Raw genomic sequence first — 17,621 nt, forward strand, 5'->3', positions numbered from 1 at the left:
CTTTCCTAGTCGAATATTCCGTATCATCAACAATTGAAATTCGGTGGAATGAAGTTAAATGGTAAAATAATCAATCAAATGGAAAATAGGAGGGAGAAAAGGTGGTGAAATAGAAAGAAGTTAAGGTTTGTGTGCATTATGATGTAGCATTATCTGAGAGCGGAGATGACATTAAGACAAAGTGGCCGGAAGATAAAAGATTGAATAAAGAGAGAAAATAATTGCGGAGAGAAGATGCTCTGATGGATATTTGGCTATAAAAAGGAAAGACTTATTGAGATTCAGGGAGGGGGTTTCGGCAAAGGAAGTTTACTTTGGGTTGCATTCATTTTAATTTCTCTTGCAATTATATTGTTTGTTATATTTTTCTTCAATTATGTGTGACTAAAGTCTTATGCTAAGGTGGAGGAAATCATCATTAATGAATTCAAGGGCGGATGTAGGGGTGGGCTTGAGCCCACTAAAAAAAAAAAAATTTTTTTTTACTATACTAATTTTATCCTAGCACCAAAAAAAAAAAAAAATAATAATAATAATAATAATAATAATTATATTACTAGAATTAGCCAACCCAATCAGCCCAAGTCAACTCAGCCACCATACTAAAATAAAGGCCCAAGCCAAATAAGCCCAGGGCCTGACCCAATCGCCAATGGATGATGGGTCAGCAAAAAAACAAAATATTTTTAGGGCAAATCATTTAAGCCTCCCCAATCGCCTCCATCTCTATTCTCGTTCTCGACTCTGAACTTGCCCCTTCTCTCTCTCTCTGCAACTGCAAACTACAAAATCAACAAGACTCAGAAGTTCAAAACCCATATATTTCAGTTTATCTATCTGTCTGCAAGAATCAAAAGTTCAAAACCCATATCGGCATATCATTTCAGATTGTTCAAAAAATCAAAACCCATGTCTTTCAGTTTCCATCGCCCTTCTAGATCGGGTTCGCTGCTCGCTAGCATCAGACGCTAGTCCGATGTCTCTCAACTCTCAAGCTTGCCCTCCTCTCTCTCTGCAATTGCTAACTTGTATGTATGGGTTTTTATTTAATTTTTTTTCTAAATCAACTAATCAAGGTCTGTAATTCTTGATTTGCAAACTAAATCCTATTTGGTGAAATTTTTTATGATCTTTTTTATATAAAGTAACAAAATTTGCATTGCATTTTGAGGTAATCACCGTTATCTAGATTTTATTTCAGCAAAACAAATATATATATTTTTTATTTCTGTAACTTCTATTTCTGTGTCTGTATTTTTTTTTTTCAATTATGTCTATAAGAAAATTTGAATCTGGCCATGAAAAAAGAAAAAAAAAAAAAAAAAAAAAAAGAATCTGAATTGGATTAGAAATTTGCTGAGATTGAATCTAAAACAATATTTATCAACATGCCAAGCTTTTTGAAGATGGAAATCTTTTCAGCACTAAAAAAAAAAATCATAACCAGAACTTTGACAAGCAAAAGTACTTAATATAGGGTAAAGCTCTAAAGTTAACTTCTTGAAAATTAAAATACTTACAAAAAGCATGCTTTTGAGTGCATTCCATAGTGTTGGAAGGGGCTTGCCATGAACTACCTCACACTCTGCTTCCACGAGTAGATTCTCAAATAGGATTAGTAAATTGGTCAAAAGAAGAGATAGGGTACTGAGTGGTGAATTGTTTAGAAATAAAGTGGTAATTTTTTTTTATTAATCACCCAATTAGAATTTTCTATGCCTTATTCAGTCAATTGTCTAAAGAAACATTGTTAGTTAACTAAAATTGAATTAAACAACAGTTGATTTTGGTTGATATATTTTTATTTTCAAATTTTGGTTTTTGATTTTCTTTTGTTATTAGAATGCAGAATATCAGGATATTGTTTTGTTAATTTTGAAGATTATTCCTAAACTGATGCATAGTACTTTGTTATTGGACTAATTTAACATAAGAGCTGAATATAATATGTGCTAATCACACCTATCCGTAATCACACCTCTTTCTACGGATAGGTGTCCAACATTTTGACTGAAAGTATAGTTGGGTTGGGTTGATACATGATACAGATAATACTTAGATGGTGGTGTTTTAATTGTTATGAGTGAGATTGTGAAACCTCTTCCTCACAACTCGAGTGTTTTCTTATTTTTAGGGTTAGCATCGGGCCTTAACATTTAGCAAGAATAAGGTTCAAGAAACATACCTCCTCAGTCATCAGGTAACAAACTCTTACTTTTTAAAAATTTTAATTAGCATTTTTAGTTATTGGTTACGTTTATATATTCATGTTTTACATACATACATACATACATATATATATATATATATATATATATATATGTATGTATGTATGTATGTAAACCATGAATATATATAATATTGTTATGATTTGATGCTTGAACAATTTATTAATGGGAATTAAAGACTTGGAAGTTTAGTTTTCAATTTCAGAATATATGTCTTACAAGTTTATTAATGATTTAAAACTTTTCCTCTTTTTTCCTAATAATATAGGTCTCTTTTCTGAAAGGAGAGTTGATGGGAATGGGTGGAGTTGGCAAAAAAATGTATGCTTTTTTTGCCTAGCTAGTTGAATTATATAAATCTCTTTACCGTTGTAGCAGTGATGTTGGTTTTAAAATGACCAATTATGATAGGAAGTCTCTTTTCAGTTTATCTTAATCAAATGTATATCAATGCAAGAGGATTACGTGATTCTAGATGACGATTTTAGATGAGGATGTTAATGTCAACGTTATGAGGATGTTGATGTCAACGTTGACTCTAGTGATGACGATTGATGATGTTGATAATATGTTGATGCACTCAAATTAAGTCAAAGCACTTTGAATTGAAGGAAATTTAGAGTTGAAGACATACTATTGAGCATAATGTCTAATTCTTTTAGTTACAAGAATCTTTGGTCACTTCACACACGATTTTTCAGTTCCTGAAATTCTGAAACAATGGTGTTTAATACTAATATGATTCATCTACTTGGGCTCTCTTCTTTTTCATCTCTCTAAACCCTAATTTTATCTATGAAAAAGAAAAAGAAGACTTTAAGCAATTTTAATTTAACTTTATCAGTTTGAGCATTGATAGAGAGTCTACCAATAGGAATTACCCAACTTAGGACAAAATAAGCTCTTTGAACGCCTTGACTAATATTGGCATGGGAGACTTCTATAGATATGGAATTGTAGAGACAAAGATATATGGTTTGGGGCACAAAAGTGTACGACAACTGTGAACCAACGATTTGGTTGTGAGCTTTTGGCTTGTTTCATGCATCGGATCTAGGAAGTGTACAAAAATGAAATGGAAAGCTCTGATGCACTCAAAGTTACAGACATAGACAATAATTAATATTATATATTTTTAACTTACTTTACTAATATAATATGATACTATGTATATCTTACATATATACAGATATACATATATATATATATATATATATATATATGTTTGTAACTTTGTACTTGGACTTAGATATATTTTGATTTAGCTCACCCCATTGAGAAATCCTGAATCCGCCCTTGAGTGAAATAAAATTTTTCACTATTATTATAATAGCCAGAGGGACTGATTAAATTTTTTTATAAAATACTATATATTTACATTCGTATATGTTATATATATATATATATATATTGGTTTACCTAGGGCAACTACAAGGCAAGTCTACAGTCCTCCTCTCTCTCTCCCGAACCTTGAACGTAACTATGTGCCGCTTTAATCGTCCGGTAAGTCTGCTCACTAAAATGAAATGAATTAATTAATTAAAAATGACGTGACATGAAGTATAATCTAATAGGATGGAATAGAGACATGTGGCTGACCCCATTTATGTAAGAAAATGGCAAGCACGGTGATGATTTAAAGAAAAAATCAAAATTATGTTAATCATTTAGCTAGTACATAGAGGATAAATTCATGTCAAAGGCATTTGGGCTCTCTTAATTAGGACCTTATGTAACTTTCTCCTACGAACAGGCTGCTGGTACCATGGAAACTGCTTTTACGGTTGAGGAAGCTGCTACGGCAAGTCATTCATTCCAATGTTGTTAAAGGTGTACCTAGTCTGGAGGCTCAGGTTTAGCGCCTGTTGTCATCCCAGGCTCACTGATGTTTACTCGGCGCGCGCCTCGGTTGCGCCTCGTCCTATTTTTGAGGTGAGCATAGGCGCGCCTCATTGATATTTGTTTAAAAAAATACGATTGTTCTATTTCTTAAGTCAAAAAGGGTACTTTTGGCCACTTAGTAAACAAAAAAGAAAGCTCATTCATACGATATAAGGAACTTTTGTTCAAAAGAATAAAAAAATAGAAAGTTCAAGAGTCAAAGTGTTAACCGAATAACGATAGAATGAGATTGTAAGATGAAGATGAAGCCCTAGTTGCAGTGATGAATGACGAAGCCACGTCAGTTCTTCCTTTTCTTTTTTCCCTCTCTTCTCCTCTAGGAAATATGGTTGTTTCCCCACCAAATTCCCAAGATAGAGTGTTTCCATTAGTCGATTTCCTCTTTGATATCCTCTTCCAGTATTTTAACCACCGGATCGTCACTATTATCACGAATGTATGGCCAGCTGTTCCATCTTCTTCTGCTTCTCCTTTAAAGAAACTCCTCCATGAGGTTTTAGGGGGAGCGGTTGTGTGAGGATTAACTGCCCCCATGAACGGGTTTGAGGATATAGTCCCCTCCTCCATTGTCATAAACCACAACCTCCCTCACCGTTGACCTAGCCCGCCGATAGGCGAGAAGGAAACAAATCCTTCTCGCCTCCGGTGATCGTAGCCATTGCATTCCCTACAAATTTGTGGTTTCCAATCACACTCAATACTGATTTCACAGGGAGTCCCATGAACATTAGCTTGAATTATCCCAGGAAGTTCCTCTTGGACATCTATTTACACCCTACTTGGACATAGCTCCCACGTTCCCTAGCCATAGTGATTTCATCAAGGAAAAGTGGTTTTGAAAACTTCGAACATACATTGGAGATGGCTATGGCAATCCTGCAATGAATGGGAAGATCAACCAAGGGAATCCAAATCGGAACAGATCCTAGTATAGCTCCTTCTCCAAATTTACGTTCTTGTCCCATTGCTTCAAAATCATCGGCTGGTCATGGTATGTATGGATTCTCTGTAATATGGTGTTTACAGCAATATCTGATTCAAATCGAACCATGAAAAACCCTTTGGGCATTGTTATGACTTTAAATTGGCCAACATTCTGCCAAGTCCGCTTCAAAAATTCATGAAAATATGGGAAATATGGTTGTTTCCCCACCAAATTCCAAAGATGTGTTTCTATTAGTTGATTTCCTCTTTGATATCCTCTTCCAGTATTTGAACCACCGGATCGTCACTATTATCACGAATGCATGGCAGCTGTTCCATCTTCTTCTGCTTCTCCTTTAAAGAAACTCCTCCATGAGGTTTTAGGGGGAGCGGTTGTGAGGATTAACTGCCCCCACGAACGGGTTTGAGGATGTAGTCCCCTTCTCCATTTTCATAAACCACAACCTCCCTCACCGTTGACCTAGCCCGCCGGGAGGCAAGAAGGAAACGAATCCCTAATTTCAGGTACCCTAAATCACCCCAAGATAGAGAGCCTTTTTATTTTTTTATTTCTTGATTTATTTATGTTAAATCTTTAATGCACATCTCTCTTTCTATTACTTGTTAATAGTTACTATAAGTTTTTTGCTATGATTTTGTTAGGATTCTTTAGAATCATAAAGGGCAGGTGAAGATTTTCTTTGTGGCTTCTGGCCTCAAGGAGGCTAAGGATGGGAGTTTTGTTCTTCAAAAAGGTAAAAGTCCAAAAGCTGTGAATAATTTAGGAGGTCATAGTTGCAAACAATGCCAAGGTTTACATCCAATCTACCACTCCCACCACACTCTAATAACAGGGACGGACCAGGTTGCAGCCTCTCTCTTCGGCTATTGACTTTCAGTAGAAGCCCAAAGAGATCACATTGTTTCTCTCTCTACCCTCCTCTCCCTCACTCTTTTCTTTGTGTTGGTGTCTAGAATAAGTGAGAGGCGTATTTATAGTGGTGAAGGGGTGAGAGTGGAAGGTGAAAGTTTATTAGGGTAGTTGAGGGTGTTTTAGCAACTTTATTGAGTTAGTGGTGATGTGGCGACCCATAATTGGGCCGCATCTTTGAGGGTATAAAAAAATGTGAGGCGACCCCTTAGACTTGGGTAACCAGAAATTATTGGATGGTCCTCCTGCATTTGATACTTGGTGGATTGACAACTTATGTTGAGATGTTTTTGTAATATATCAATAGCCATTTTTTTCTTTCAATCTGAGTGTTTCAATTTAATGCCAATGAACCAGAACCATCCAATAATTTCTCTTTGGTGACCCTACTTGTTTTATTGAACTTTTGTCTTTTCTTTTATTATTATTATCCTTATTTTTTGTTTTTCATTGTTTTTTGTGTGTTGGGGCGGTCCGGTTTTTTATTTTTATTTTTATTTTTTTTTATATGGAATTTTAAGCAATTGTCATAAATATTAAAATAATTATAGTGTGGGCCAATTAGCCAAACGGCCCTATATAGGGAGAACAGTCCCAATTTTGACATACAAGGGACCAGGCCCAGCCCAATTATCTAACCCAAACTATAACTAATAACCATCATTCAAACTATAACTAATAACCATCATTAACGGAATGTTAAACCGTTAATGGTGGTTATCAGCCAATCAATCTGGTGGGTTAATTTATGGTGTATGTGTGTACTGTAGGTGCAAGGAAAGTGACATGTTGCTATTAGTTTGAAAAGTAACAGGTACAAGTATACGTGGGTTTCTTTATTTATAGGTGGTACGTGAATTGTTTGTGTGTGAGTGTATTATGTATGTCGCGTCTGGGTGTTGTGTTGTAGTGCATTTGGTGTTGGGTGGGTTGATTGCATTGGGTGGGGGTGAATGTGTGTGTGCTTGCTAATGGGTTCATTTATTTTTTATTTTGCAATCCTCTTTTGTTACTATTATTTTATTATTATTATTTTTAACTATTCTCTTTTCTTTGTGACGGCCCAAATGAGCAATCCTTAGAATTAGGGGTGGTAAAATTATTCTTAATTTGTTAGTTTGTTTATATTCGTCCACTTTTTAATGAATTGAATCGGCTAAGGGACGAGTAAAACTAATTAAATATGAGTATTCATATTTAGCTCATCTTTCACTCAAAATTAATATAATTAGGCTATCTCTCTCTCTCTCTCTCTTCGACTGTATCACTATCTCTCTACTATCCATCACCCTCTCGATCTGTCCCTCCTCTCCTACAATTTGTCGCTCTCTCTCTCATCGTTTGCTCTACTCTCTCTCTCATTGGGTCATGACGGGTTAACTCTGCCCATTTTAACCCATCACAGACAGGCTGAATATGGGTATTGTAACAGGTGGACACTTGTCCATTTACCCAAAAGTTCGAACTATTGGGTAGTGCTGCATACCCATCCATTTACACCCATGTCACTTCTCATCCGGATCCGATATGGGACAAGTTTCCCCTTGTAATATTCTCCTCCACCCGAACTCGCAACGCCATCGTTGCGGTCGGGCCACCCTGCCTACCCAGGGTGGTTCACCCGGACGCCTTCCGGGCCGGGAGCTTGGCGTGGCACCGGATCAAGGATTGGGTCTGACTCTGATACCAACTGTAACGGGTGGGCGCTTGCCCATTTACCCAAATGCTCAAACTATTGGGTAGTGCTGCATACCCACCCATTTATACCCGTGTCACTTCCCATCCGGATCCGATGTGGAACAAGTTTCCCCTTGTAACAGGTATCCATTTTGACCTGCCCATTTTTAAAATTCAGTTTTTTATTTTATATTTTGAAATTGATTGAATTAACTTTGCTGGATGGCATTGATGATTGTTATGTAAATGAAAAAACAATACTAAGTGGATGATTATATTAGTTATGTAACATTATGTTTGAAAAACAAACAGTATATATGTATTTGATACTCTTTGGAATGATTTTAAGGCTCAAGTGGTTCAGGTCATATAAACGGGGGTCATGCAAGCAGGCCGGATTATATAAATGGGCTGAGCCCTACAAATGGGTCGAGGTATGCAAACGCTGCCCATGCCAACTTGAAATTTATGTTGTATTTTTGGGTCATGTTATCGAGAGAGAATTTTAAGATCCAAACTAGATCCTTTGCAAATTGGTCCATTCTTTGTAATAGGTTTTTGTTTTTGTTTTGGTAAACTGGTTGATTTCTTTTAAACGTTTTACCCTCCCCTTTTATTTTCAAGTTTTTGGAATTAGCCGAAGTTAAATATTTTTTTAGAAAAAAATTTGAACATTACCCAATTCATATTTGACCCATTACAAACAAGTTGAATATGAGCCTCAATTCATTTTGACTTGCCCATTTTCAACCGGGCCAAAATCCAACCCCTCGCCCCATTTTCAACTGGGCGAAAATCCAACCCCTCCCCTTGATTAATATTTATTTATAAAATAAATATTATCTCATTAGGTATAATTTTTTTATTTTTTTATTTCTTAGGATAATTTTAAAATTTAACAACATTTTTGTTATTATGATCGTCAAATATTTGACTACACCACAAATATATATATATATATATATATATATATATATAATTTTATATCTTAAATTTATTCAACTTTGAACTTTTTTCTTAAAAATAAAGGCATATATTTAAACCTACCCCGATTTCGATACAAGCCATCCCAAAATGGATTTGGAAAAAAATTTCGTTGGTGGGATAGGTCTGGAAAAGGAGTGCCCCGTCCCGAATCCACACTGTTGACATCGGAATACCATTTTTTTTATTAATATGAGAGTTTTTATTAATGGTATTTTGGGAGTAATTTGCTACAAGTTTTCAAAAAATTATATGAGTTTGTACGCCTAAAGAGAGTGGGTTTTTTTTTTGTAAATTGTTTATATAGCAGGGGGTATTTTTGAACTTTATCTATATCTATATATACTACACTGTTTAGGGTTCCTCCTCCCTCCCACTCCATTTCCGAGGCATTTCTGAACTATACACCTCACCCATGGCTTTCTTCCTCTGACAAACCACATTGCAATTGTGCAGGAAATGTAATCCAAGCATTTTCCAACACAACACCCATTCTTACCCTCACATTTTATCGAAAGTTAATGTGAATGTGCCCTCCAATGGTCTCTCTGTCTCTCTCTTACGACTTCACTTTTCATTGTTCTTCTTGTTATTGTTATTATTATTATTATTATTACTATTATTATTATATATTTTTTCAGACTTTGCTACAGATTTGGGGATTATGAACTTACTTGTAGGGTGGGTTTGCAGTGCTAGGACAGCAAGCCTCTGCCAACCAGTCCAATTCCAGGTTTGCGAGTGGTAGCATTTACCTTCAGAGAACGCTGCTGCTGCTACATGCTGAGTTTTATTCTCGTGTGACCACAATTGCTGTGAGTTGATGATTCTGTTTACCCCGAATTGATTCTCTTGGCTTTGGTTTTTTGTTTTGAGTATAATTTTTGTTCTTGATTTCTTGTTTGATTTGATGACATTTTTTTATGGTTTGTGTTTTTTGGATTAAGAATCTTATAATGAATTTCTCAATCCAGCTCTCAATTTTGAGAGGACTCTTTCATTTTATTTATTTATTTTTATTTTAGTTAGTATATTATAAGCTTCAGTGCTTTGATTCGGTGCTACTCTGAAGCTTTTTCAATGTTAAATTTATACGATATATTTTGCAATAAAAAGTATAAAATTATAATCAGATATGATTAATGTATGAGCTCTTCCTCTCACGCCACATGACATAGAGAGAAACAACACAAGCAAGCTTGATAACAACATTAGGGAAAGTGGGACCCTTAGAGATTATGGGCACCCTAGTGGATGATATCAACAAGGCAATGGGAGGGCTATTTAATGTGACATTTAGAAGCAATGAAGGCCCAACCCTCTGAGAATGAAAGGGCAGCCTAAAAAAGAGATGATGATGGTCTGCTTTTGGTTGCATATTTCGGTCGCTTACTACTAGGTTGGATCGGAAATTTCTCTTTGGTGCATGGACAATATAAGGAAGTTTGACTACATGTTTCGTTAGGATTTCTTTCATTCATTAGGCCGCTTCGGTGTCAGCTTGAGTTATTTCCTTCATGGATGTTGCCGACTATCACATTGCACTCTGTACACTTCAAGCGCATTCCGACGGAGAAGAGCACAGAATGCAATATTTAGCTATCAAAAAACTTATTAAATCTTTTGTATAACTTCTGCAAACTTTTTTACTATATGCTGTGCTATTTTAATTAATGAATATTGGCCTTATTTCTTTTATCTAGATAGTTTCTCTTTTTCTGTTAATGATATGTGGGGGTCACATTTGCTGTGTCATTTATCTTGTTGATAGGCGAGGATTTCTATTTAGGCAGCATTTCCTTGGTGGAAATCAACGTGTCCCTCTCATGCAATAAGAGAGGATAGGTCATGCCCACAACCCCTTTTACACCTAATGGTGTTCTCTCTTTTTCGGTGATCAACGACCCTCTAATGGCGTGAGGTTAGTTTACTTGCTTGCTTGTTCAATCAAGTAAGGCAGATGCCGGCTTTTGAATGATCACCTTGCTGGATGTGAACGGGGCGGCCTACGAAGAAAAATAAATAATACGGGGAGGTGGAAGCAGAGAATAGATTTCTCTTGCTCTGCGTTTACAATTTATGGAGCAAATGGCTTTCATTCTTTTTCAGGAGAAGACTCTGTTGTTCTATGTTAGTGATCCTGAGCCTACCTAGGGTTAAAGGAGGTCCGGGTAAGGAGACTTTTTAAATGCCATTCATGCCAGGTAAAGTAGTGGTTGGCCAACCGCCAGTGCAAAGCGGAGGTTTGTTGTTTTTGTTGGTGCAATAGGTCTTCTGATTCTTATTCTGTGCAGTGGGCAAATGGGAACTAGGAATGAGAGTAGCTCACAGTAGGTCATTAGGGACAGGTAAGACTGACCGCGGAAAACATGCGTGAAACTTGCGCTTCTCTTGCAGACCCTTTACTCTGCCAGCCATTACTGACCGGAGAGGGAGCAGTCAACAACTCTAGTTCCATCTCCGAAGAAACCAATATTATTCTCCCCGTGCGATGTGCTCACCCCGCATTCATTAGGGGCTAGCCTTGTCTTTCCAGCCCTGCCAGCTTATCCTTGCTTGACTGCCGGCACTTCCGCTAACTACAGCCCTATCTCTTCATATGCTGGCTGCTTGTCCAAGTTTCCAACTCAGCTAAATACGGATCACTCACACTAAGCGGTTCCTACTCTCGCCTTCTATTCTTTCTCCTCCCTACAGGTGGACTGGTCAAGACTGAAGCCTGTGTCTGGAAGCAAGCATACGGATGTAGACTACACGGAATGAAAGTCCTTACCTGGCCAACCCTATCTCTATTAAGGAAGAAAACTACAATCCACTCCCAAAATAAAGCAAGACATATGATATGGCTTTCCCACTGAATTAGGAATTGTTGAAGCGATAGGAGACTTCAGCCCTGTGCTACTGTTTAGTGGTAATCTGCTCGGCTAGTGTATTCCGCTCGAAAGCCAAACCTCCTATCTATCTGAAAGCCAATGAAGGGAGTGCTTTCTGTTCCCTTAGGTAAGTTAGGCGAGTGCCTTCTGCTGCTCTCCTCAATCTAGAAAAACAGAATTTCACAGCTTTCGATTCCCTTCTTTGAAAGAAAGATCTTCTCTTTCTTTGTCTATCAATCTTCCTGCCCCAAGCCCTTGTTGTCTCTAGCGTGTTTGATAGAGAACGACTTTCATAAGCACTTCTTTGCAACTTCGGAAGAAGGCTTTGAGGGGAACTAACTCGATGTGGCTCTGGTTCAGTACTGCCTTTCGCTTAAAATCTCTTCCAGCTCTTACCTAAAGTAAATAAAATTATAAGGATCTTAGGCATGTTTCTGGGGGTGTTTTTTTAGTTAGTACAGAGAACTTGATTGATTGTTTTTAATTTTTTTTAGGATCAATGCCATCGGCTATGTTTTGTTTGTCTTACAAATATTTGTTTAAAGTTATTTTATAAATTTATTTCATTGCATAATTATTTATTTTGTATAATCTTTTACTACTCCGCTCATGTTGCTATCTCATCCTTTTTGGTATTGCTTTAATTTGTGGTTGTGTCATAGTATCTTCTATGAATTGGAACCGTTTGATAAAAGTATATTTGGTTGTTTGATGATAAGATTGATTAGTTAAATTCTCAAGTATATTTTTGTTACGGAGAATTAGGTTGATCGTGTTATATATATATTTTTTATTATTCCGCTCATGTTGTTATCCCATCTTTTATGGTTTTGCCTTAATTTGTTCAATTGTTATCAATTACTTTGTAATGTAATTTTATTTTTAACTTTTTTGATAAAGGAGTTAGAATTTGGTGATTCTCAATTGAAAGTAGCTGCGTAAAATATATAAAATTTTTTGATTGGGGTTGTTTCTTAGAAGCGCATAAATGATTACAAATCAATATTATTAACAAAATTTGTAAAAATTTATTTCACTACATAGTTGTATTTGTGGCATCATTTCGGTGTAGACAGGAATCTTAGGCATGTTTATAGGTGAGTGACTTCTGTGTCTCAGTGATTTTTTATTTATTTATAATTATTTATTTAGTATAATCTTTTATTACACTGTTCATATTGCTATCCCATCCTTTCTGGTATTGCTTTAATTTGTTATGTGTTGAAGTTATGCGCTTTTCATTTCATTTGCAGAGAAAAACTTTGTATTGTTGTACTTTCAATTTTTATGTAACTTTTTAAATAAAAGCGTTGAAATTTGTTGATTCTCAAAATGTTTTGATAAATATCTAATTTTTAATTTATAATGCAACTGAATTTTTTAATTGTGCATGACTAAATTGGAAGAAAGTATTGTGATTTGTGACTTCTTAGTTGTTTTTTTTGGTTAGTTGATAAGATGTATGTTTTTTTTATTTGTTTATTCAATCACTTTATTTCTTTTATTAATTCTTTTGATCATCTTGTATAATTTTTTTTATTAAAGATTATAAAAATAACTTTTAACCACGTGTATTGCACGTTTCTTTTACTAGTAATTTTCAAATGTCCTTTAATATTACATATAAGTTAGGCTTTAGGGGCACCACAAATTAAAGTCTTGAGAATTTAATTTTAGAGAGCATTGTTCATGGGTGCCTTTGATTGCTTGGTCACTCTCGTCTCTATGCAAAGCAAAAAATTGTTGAGATAGTTTAATTCTTGACATAATTACGGATTTCCAATTTTTTAGGAAAGATTGACCACGGATCGAATTAGGAATTAAACATGTTCCAATCCGAAGAGAAAATTGAATCCGATCCGATACAATCCATTACTTTATGGGTTGGAGCGGATTAAGTTTCTTCAAGGATCAGGTCGGATTAGTTATGTGGATTGGGCCTTTTCCTGCCCAATATTATTACGAAGTATTTTTTAATCGTGACCCAATAGATTAAAAAAACTTGAAAGGTAGTAAGCATTTAGGGTTAAAAGTTAGTACAACTTAAAACGATAAAAGAATAGAGAAAATAGGTAAGTGTATATTATAGATATATATATATATATTTGTAAATTTTAACCAATCGGATCGGTTTTTTGTGACCTCAAACCATTAACCAATTCATGAACTGTAAATTCCTTATTCATTAATCCATAATTGAATCGTGAGATTAAAAAATTAATCCGATCCACCCAGATCAGATTAAATTAAATCCAATTTTACGAATTGTCGAATCAAAATTACATTCCTAGACTCATTTACCCATGTAATATAATATATATTTTTTGTAACTACGAGGTTTCATTTAGTCAATTTATTTGAATAATTACCAAATCTCAACCCATAAAAGAAAAGTCTTGTTTCCACTTTTCAAGCTTGAAAATTGATAATTAAAAAATCCCTACATATTAAATAAAAGTCCAATCATCTCTAGTCCTATACAGAATAGGGTTTAGTGCCTACTATAGAGGCTCTACGAAATACACAAATTTCCTTTCATACCAGTTTCAATGGCATTTCTGTTTCGCCAAAACTCCTTGCCTGTCTGTAGGAAATTTAAACCTCTTCCTCTCAACTATGGCCCTTTACCCGAGCTGACCCTCGCCTATTCACCAGAATCTCACTCTATGTAGTATCCACAGGTTTTGTCTCTCATCTACTATACACACACACACAAGCACATCTTTAATTATGTTTTTTAAGCTGGTTTGTTTTAGGGAATGCTGAGAAGTATGGTCTCGTGAACATCTTCTTAGGCTCTTTGATGTGTGGATTTCAGTATTCTTCTGGCAGGCAAAATAAAACTATGATTGCTGAACTGAAAAAAATCTCATCGGTAACGTTTCTGTGCATTATATTTAATTTGTTAGCATTTAGGTTTTTGAAATTTGCTCCCCTAATTTATCAAGGACTAACAACAATATATTTGCTATAATCTTAGAGATGGCCAGAATTTACATAACGGTCACACACATCAATGATAATTTGGAGTAATTCTGGGAATGTTTAAGGTCAAAAAAATGGAATTGGGCTTTTGTTGAATACAGGATTTATTAATAACTATTATCATGTATGTGTGGGGAAGAGCATCAACAGTACGTTTATCACTCTAATTCCCAAAGACTTTATAATATCAAACTTATTCCTGTTAACTCTAGTGTCAGCTAAACTAATTAATGAAAAGGAGTACTTACCCAACCAGGAGCGAACCTCGAATTGCATTTTTCTCCTGTTGAGACCCCTTGCATTCCAAAAACCAATCACAAGACATAGGGGTTTGGTGGATTAGTTCCGCCAGCAACCATACCTCTGGTAAGACGCACTTTGTTAGGGTCAGCCTCGGCTTATTTTTTCTTATCTTCTTCTTCATCTTCTTTGAAGATGCAGCTCCCTGTGGGGACAAAGAAGGACAAGGATTGGTCTCAACTTCAACATCCCCAGCCTTAATACCATTCTCTGTATTACCCTTTCTCCAATTACTTCGTTCCCAGTCTCCACCTACATGCCTGACCCGAATTAACAAACTTCTTATCAGCACCTTCTTCTGGACAAGACACAATCTTTAAAAGATTGGCTTCCACAACATCAATCTTATTCACCACAGGATCGGACTCAGCTACTTCAACGGGTATAGATTTATCCTGTTTAATAACCCATTCCGTGATTATCTTCTTCTTTTGGGGTTGGGTTTTCAAAGGGCACTTAGCCTCCGGTGATCATAGCCATTGCATTCCCTACAAATTTATGGTTTCCAATCACACTCAATACTGATTTCACAGGGAGTCCCATGACATTAGCTTGAATTATATCAGGAAGTTCCTCTTGGACATCTATTTACACCATAACTTGGACATAGCTCCCACGTTCCCTAGCCATAGTGACTTCATCAAGGAAAAGAGGTTTTGAAAACTTCGAACATACATTGGAGATGGCTATGGCAATCCTGCAATGAATGGGAAGACCAACAAGGGAATCCAAATCGGAACAGATCCTAGTATACCTCCTTTTCCAAATTTACGTTCTTGTCCCATTGCTTCAAAATCATCGGCTGATCGTGGTATGTATGGATTCTCTGTAATATGGTGTTTACAGCAATATCTGATTCAAATCGAACCATGAAAAACCCTTTGGGCATTGTTATGACTTTAAATTGGCCAACATTCTGCCAAATCCGCTTCAAAAATTCATGAAAATATGGGAAATATGGTTGTTTCCCCACCAAATTCCCAAGATAGAGTGTTTCCATCAGTCAATTTCCTCTTTGATATCCTCTTCCAGTATTTGAACCACCGGATCGTCACTATTATCACGAATGCATGGCAGCTGTTCCATCTTCTTCTGCTTCTCCTTTAAAGAAACTCCTCCATGAGGTTTTAGGGGGAGTGGTTGTGAGGATTAACTGCCTCCACGAACGGGTTTGAGGATGTAGTCCCCTCCTCCATTGTCATAAACCACAACCTCCCTCACCGTTGACCTAGCCCACCGGGAGGCGAGAAGGAAACGAAACCTTAATTTCAGGTGCCCTAAATCACCCCAAGATAGAGAGCCTTTTTATTTTTTTATTTCTTGATTTATTTCTATTAAATATTTAATGCACATCTCTGTTTCTATTACTTGTTAACAGTTACTATAAGTTTTCTTGCTATCATTTTGTTAGGATTCTTTAGAATCATAAAGGGCAGGTGAAAATTCTTCTTTGTGGCTTCTGGCCTCAAGGAGGAGGCTAAGGATGGGAGTTTTGTCCTTCAAAAAGTTTAAGTCCAAGGGCTGTGAATAATTTAGGAGGTCATAGTTGCAAACAATGCCAAGGTTTACATCCAATCTACCACTCCCACCACACTCTAATAACAGGGACCGGACCAGGTAGCAGCCTCTCTTTTCAGCTATTGACTTTCTGCATGTGGCACGCTGTACCCATTAATATGACAAGGAAGAGGATTATTTTGTTAATACTTAATAGTGGCACTAATTTGTAGAGTGAATTTATGATTGTGTGGTTTTTATTTGCTAAAAAGTAGCAACCAATTGCTATCTTATTAATAGCTATATGTGTTATATTGTTGTATTGGGTGGGACTTTTTTTAGCACCCAGTCCATTGTTAATATTCGGCTTCTTTTTTTTTTTTTCATAATTTATATTCAGCTTTTCTTTATGCAGAGTGGTCTTCTACAAGCTGCCCCTTCTGCCCGAGCTGCTGAGTCTATTCAGCTCCCTGTTGCAAAGACCTCCGATAATCAGAAATGTGAGTGGGATAATAATTAGTTACTTGTTCTTTTTCTTTTTGATTAGCAGATGTTTCTGGAGGCATAGTGGGGTTTGCTGTTGGTGGTATGCTTGCAGGAATTGTGGGGCTCTGTCGTTGGCATCTAATGCATAGTTTGAACTTTGGATCATTTTCTGTATTGGAGAGGCTGGACCTATGTTGATCTGGCTATGTGCTTATTTGCTGCTTAAGTTTTTATTTTTAAGTGCAATGTGGGATAATAATTAGTTAATTCTTTTTCTTTTTGATTAGCAGATGTTTCTAGAGGCATAGTGGGGATTGTTGTTACTGGTGTGGTCGGAAGAATTGTGGTGCTCTGTCGTCGCAACAAAACTACTTTGATGCTTAGTTTGTCTTTTGAATTTTGGACCATATTCTGTATTGCAGAGGCTGGACCCTATGTTGATCGGGCTATTTGCTTATTTGGTGCTCAAGTTTTGAGAGTATAATGTATGGATTTGAATGCTTTAGCTGTTTTTCCTTAATCGAACGAACATTGTTATTTTTGCTTATTAATTTGTTCATAGTAATTTTATAAGCACTATAGACCTCGGCATTGCATTGTGTTGTTAAAGAATCATGCCAAGTTTACTAAACCATTTGAATTTGGTCTTGAAGGGCCTCCCACCCACAAGACCTCCTGTATTGCCGTAACCACTGACTGACAGTCTTGTGTGTTTTTTAATTTAATTTGGTTGATTGAAGGCCAACAAAGGTCTTCTTTTACATTTCCAGATTGGAGCCTTTTATATCATCAATTGGTTGTGACTTTGAAAGTAGCCACAACCAATTACATATA

At 36.1% G+C, this 17,621-nt stretch overlaps 1 protein-coding gene across 3 annotated transcripts; it reads left to right on the forward strand.

The window, feature by feature from the left end:
• Positions 1-732: 732 nt before the first annotated feature.
• LOC132303089 (uncharacterized) lies at positions 733-17,368 on the forward strand. Of its 3 annotated transcripts, XM_059800173.1 has the most exons (6): positions 733-1,028; positions 2,135-2,200; positions 8,027-8,096; positions 9,340-9,461; positions 16,717-16,801; positions 17,078-17,368. In XM_059800173.1, exons 3-6 carry the CDS (start codon positions 8,087-8,089, stop codon positions 17,269-17,271), a joined length of 411 nt encoding a protein of 136 aa, XP_059656156.1. In that variant the 5' UTR covers positions 733-1,028; positions 2,135-2,200; positions 8,027-8,086; the 3' UTR covers positions 17,272-17,368. The 3 variants fall into 3 exon arrangements, 2 of the variants coding, with proteins under 2 accessions (XP_059656156.1, XP_059656155.1); XR_009481092.1 differs by lacking the exons at positions 733-1,028; positions 2,135-2,200; positions 8,027-8,096 and adding an exon at positions 9,003-9,188; XM_059800172.1 differs by lacking the exons at positions 733-1,028; positions 2,135-2,200; positions 8,027-8,096 and adding an exon at positions 9,005-9,188 and having other exon boundaries at positions 9,327-9,461.
• The last annotated feature ends 253 nt before the right edge of the window (positions 17,369-17,621 follow it).

This window comes from Cornus florida, unplaced genomic scaffold (assembly GCF_030987335.1).
Source record: "Cornus florida cultivar Cherokee Brave unplaced genomic scaffold, ASM3098733v1 CherokeeBrave_3.0.0_Hap2_Chr04, whole genome shotgun sequence".
NCBI classification, from domain to species: domain Eukaryota; kingdom Viridiplantae; phylum Streptophyta; class Magnoliopsida; order Cornales; family Cornaceae; genus Cornus; species Cornus florida.

What these genes read in the sequence shown, in the direction of transcription:
- LOC132303089 (XM_059800172.1), top strand. An exon ending in CTCGTGTGACCACAATTGCT is followed by an intron (nt 9,462 to 16,716) that starts GTGAGTTGATGA and finishes TTCTTTATGCAG; the next exon opens with AGTGGTCTTCTACAAGCTGC. An exon ending in GACCTCCGATAATCAGAAAT is followed by an intron (nt 16,802 to 17,077) that starts GTGAGTGGGATA and finishes TTTGATTAGCAG; the next exon opens with ATGTTTCTAGAGGCATAGTG.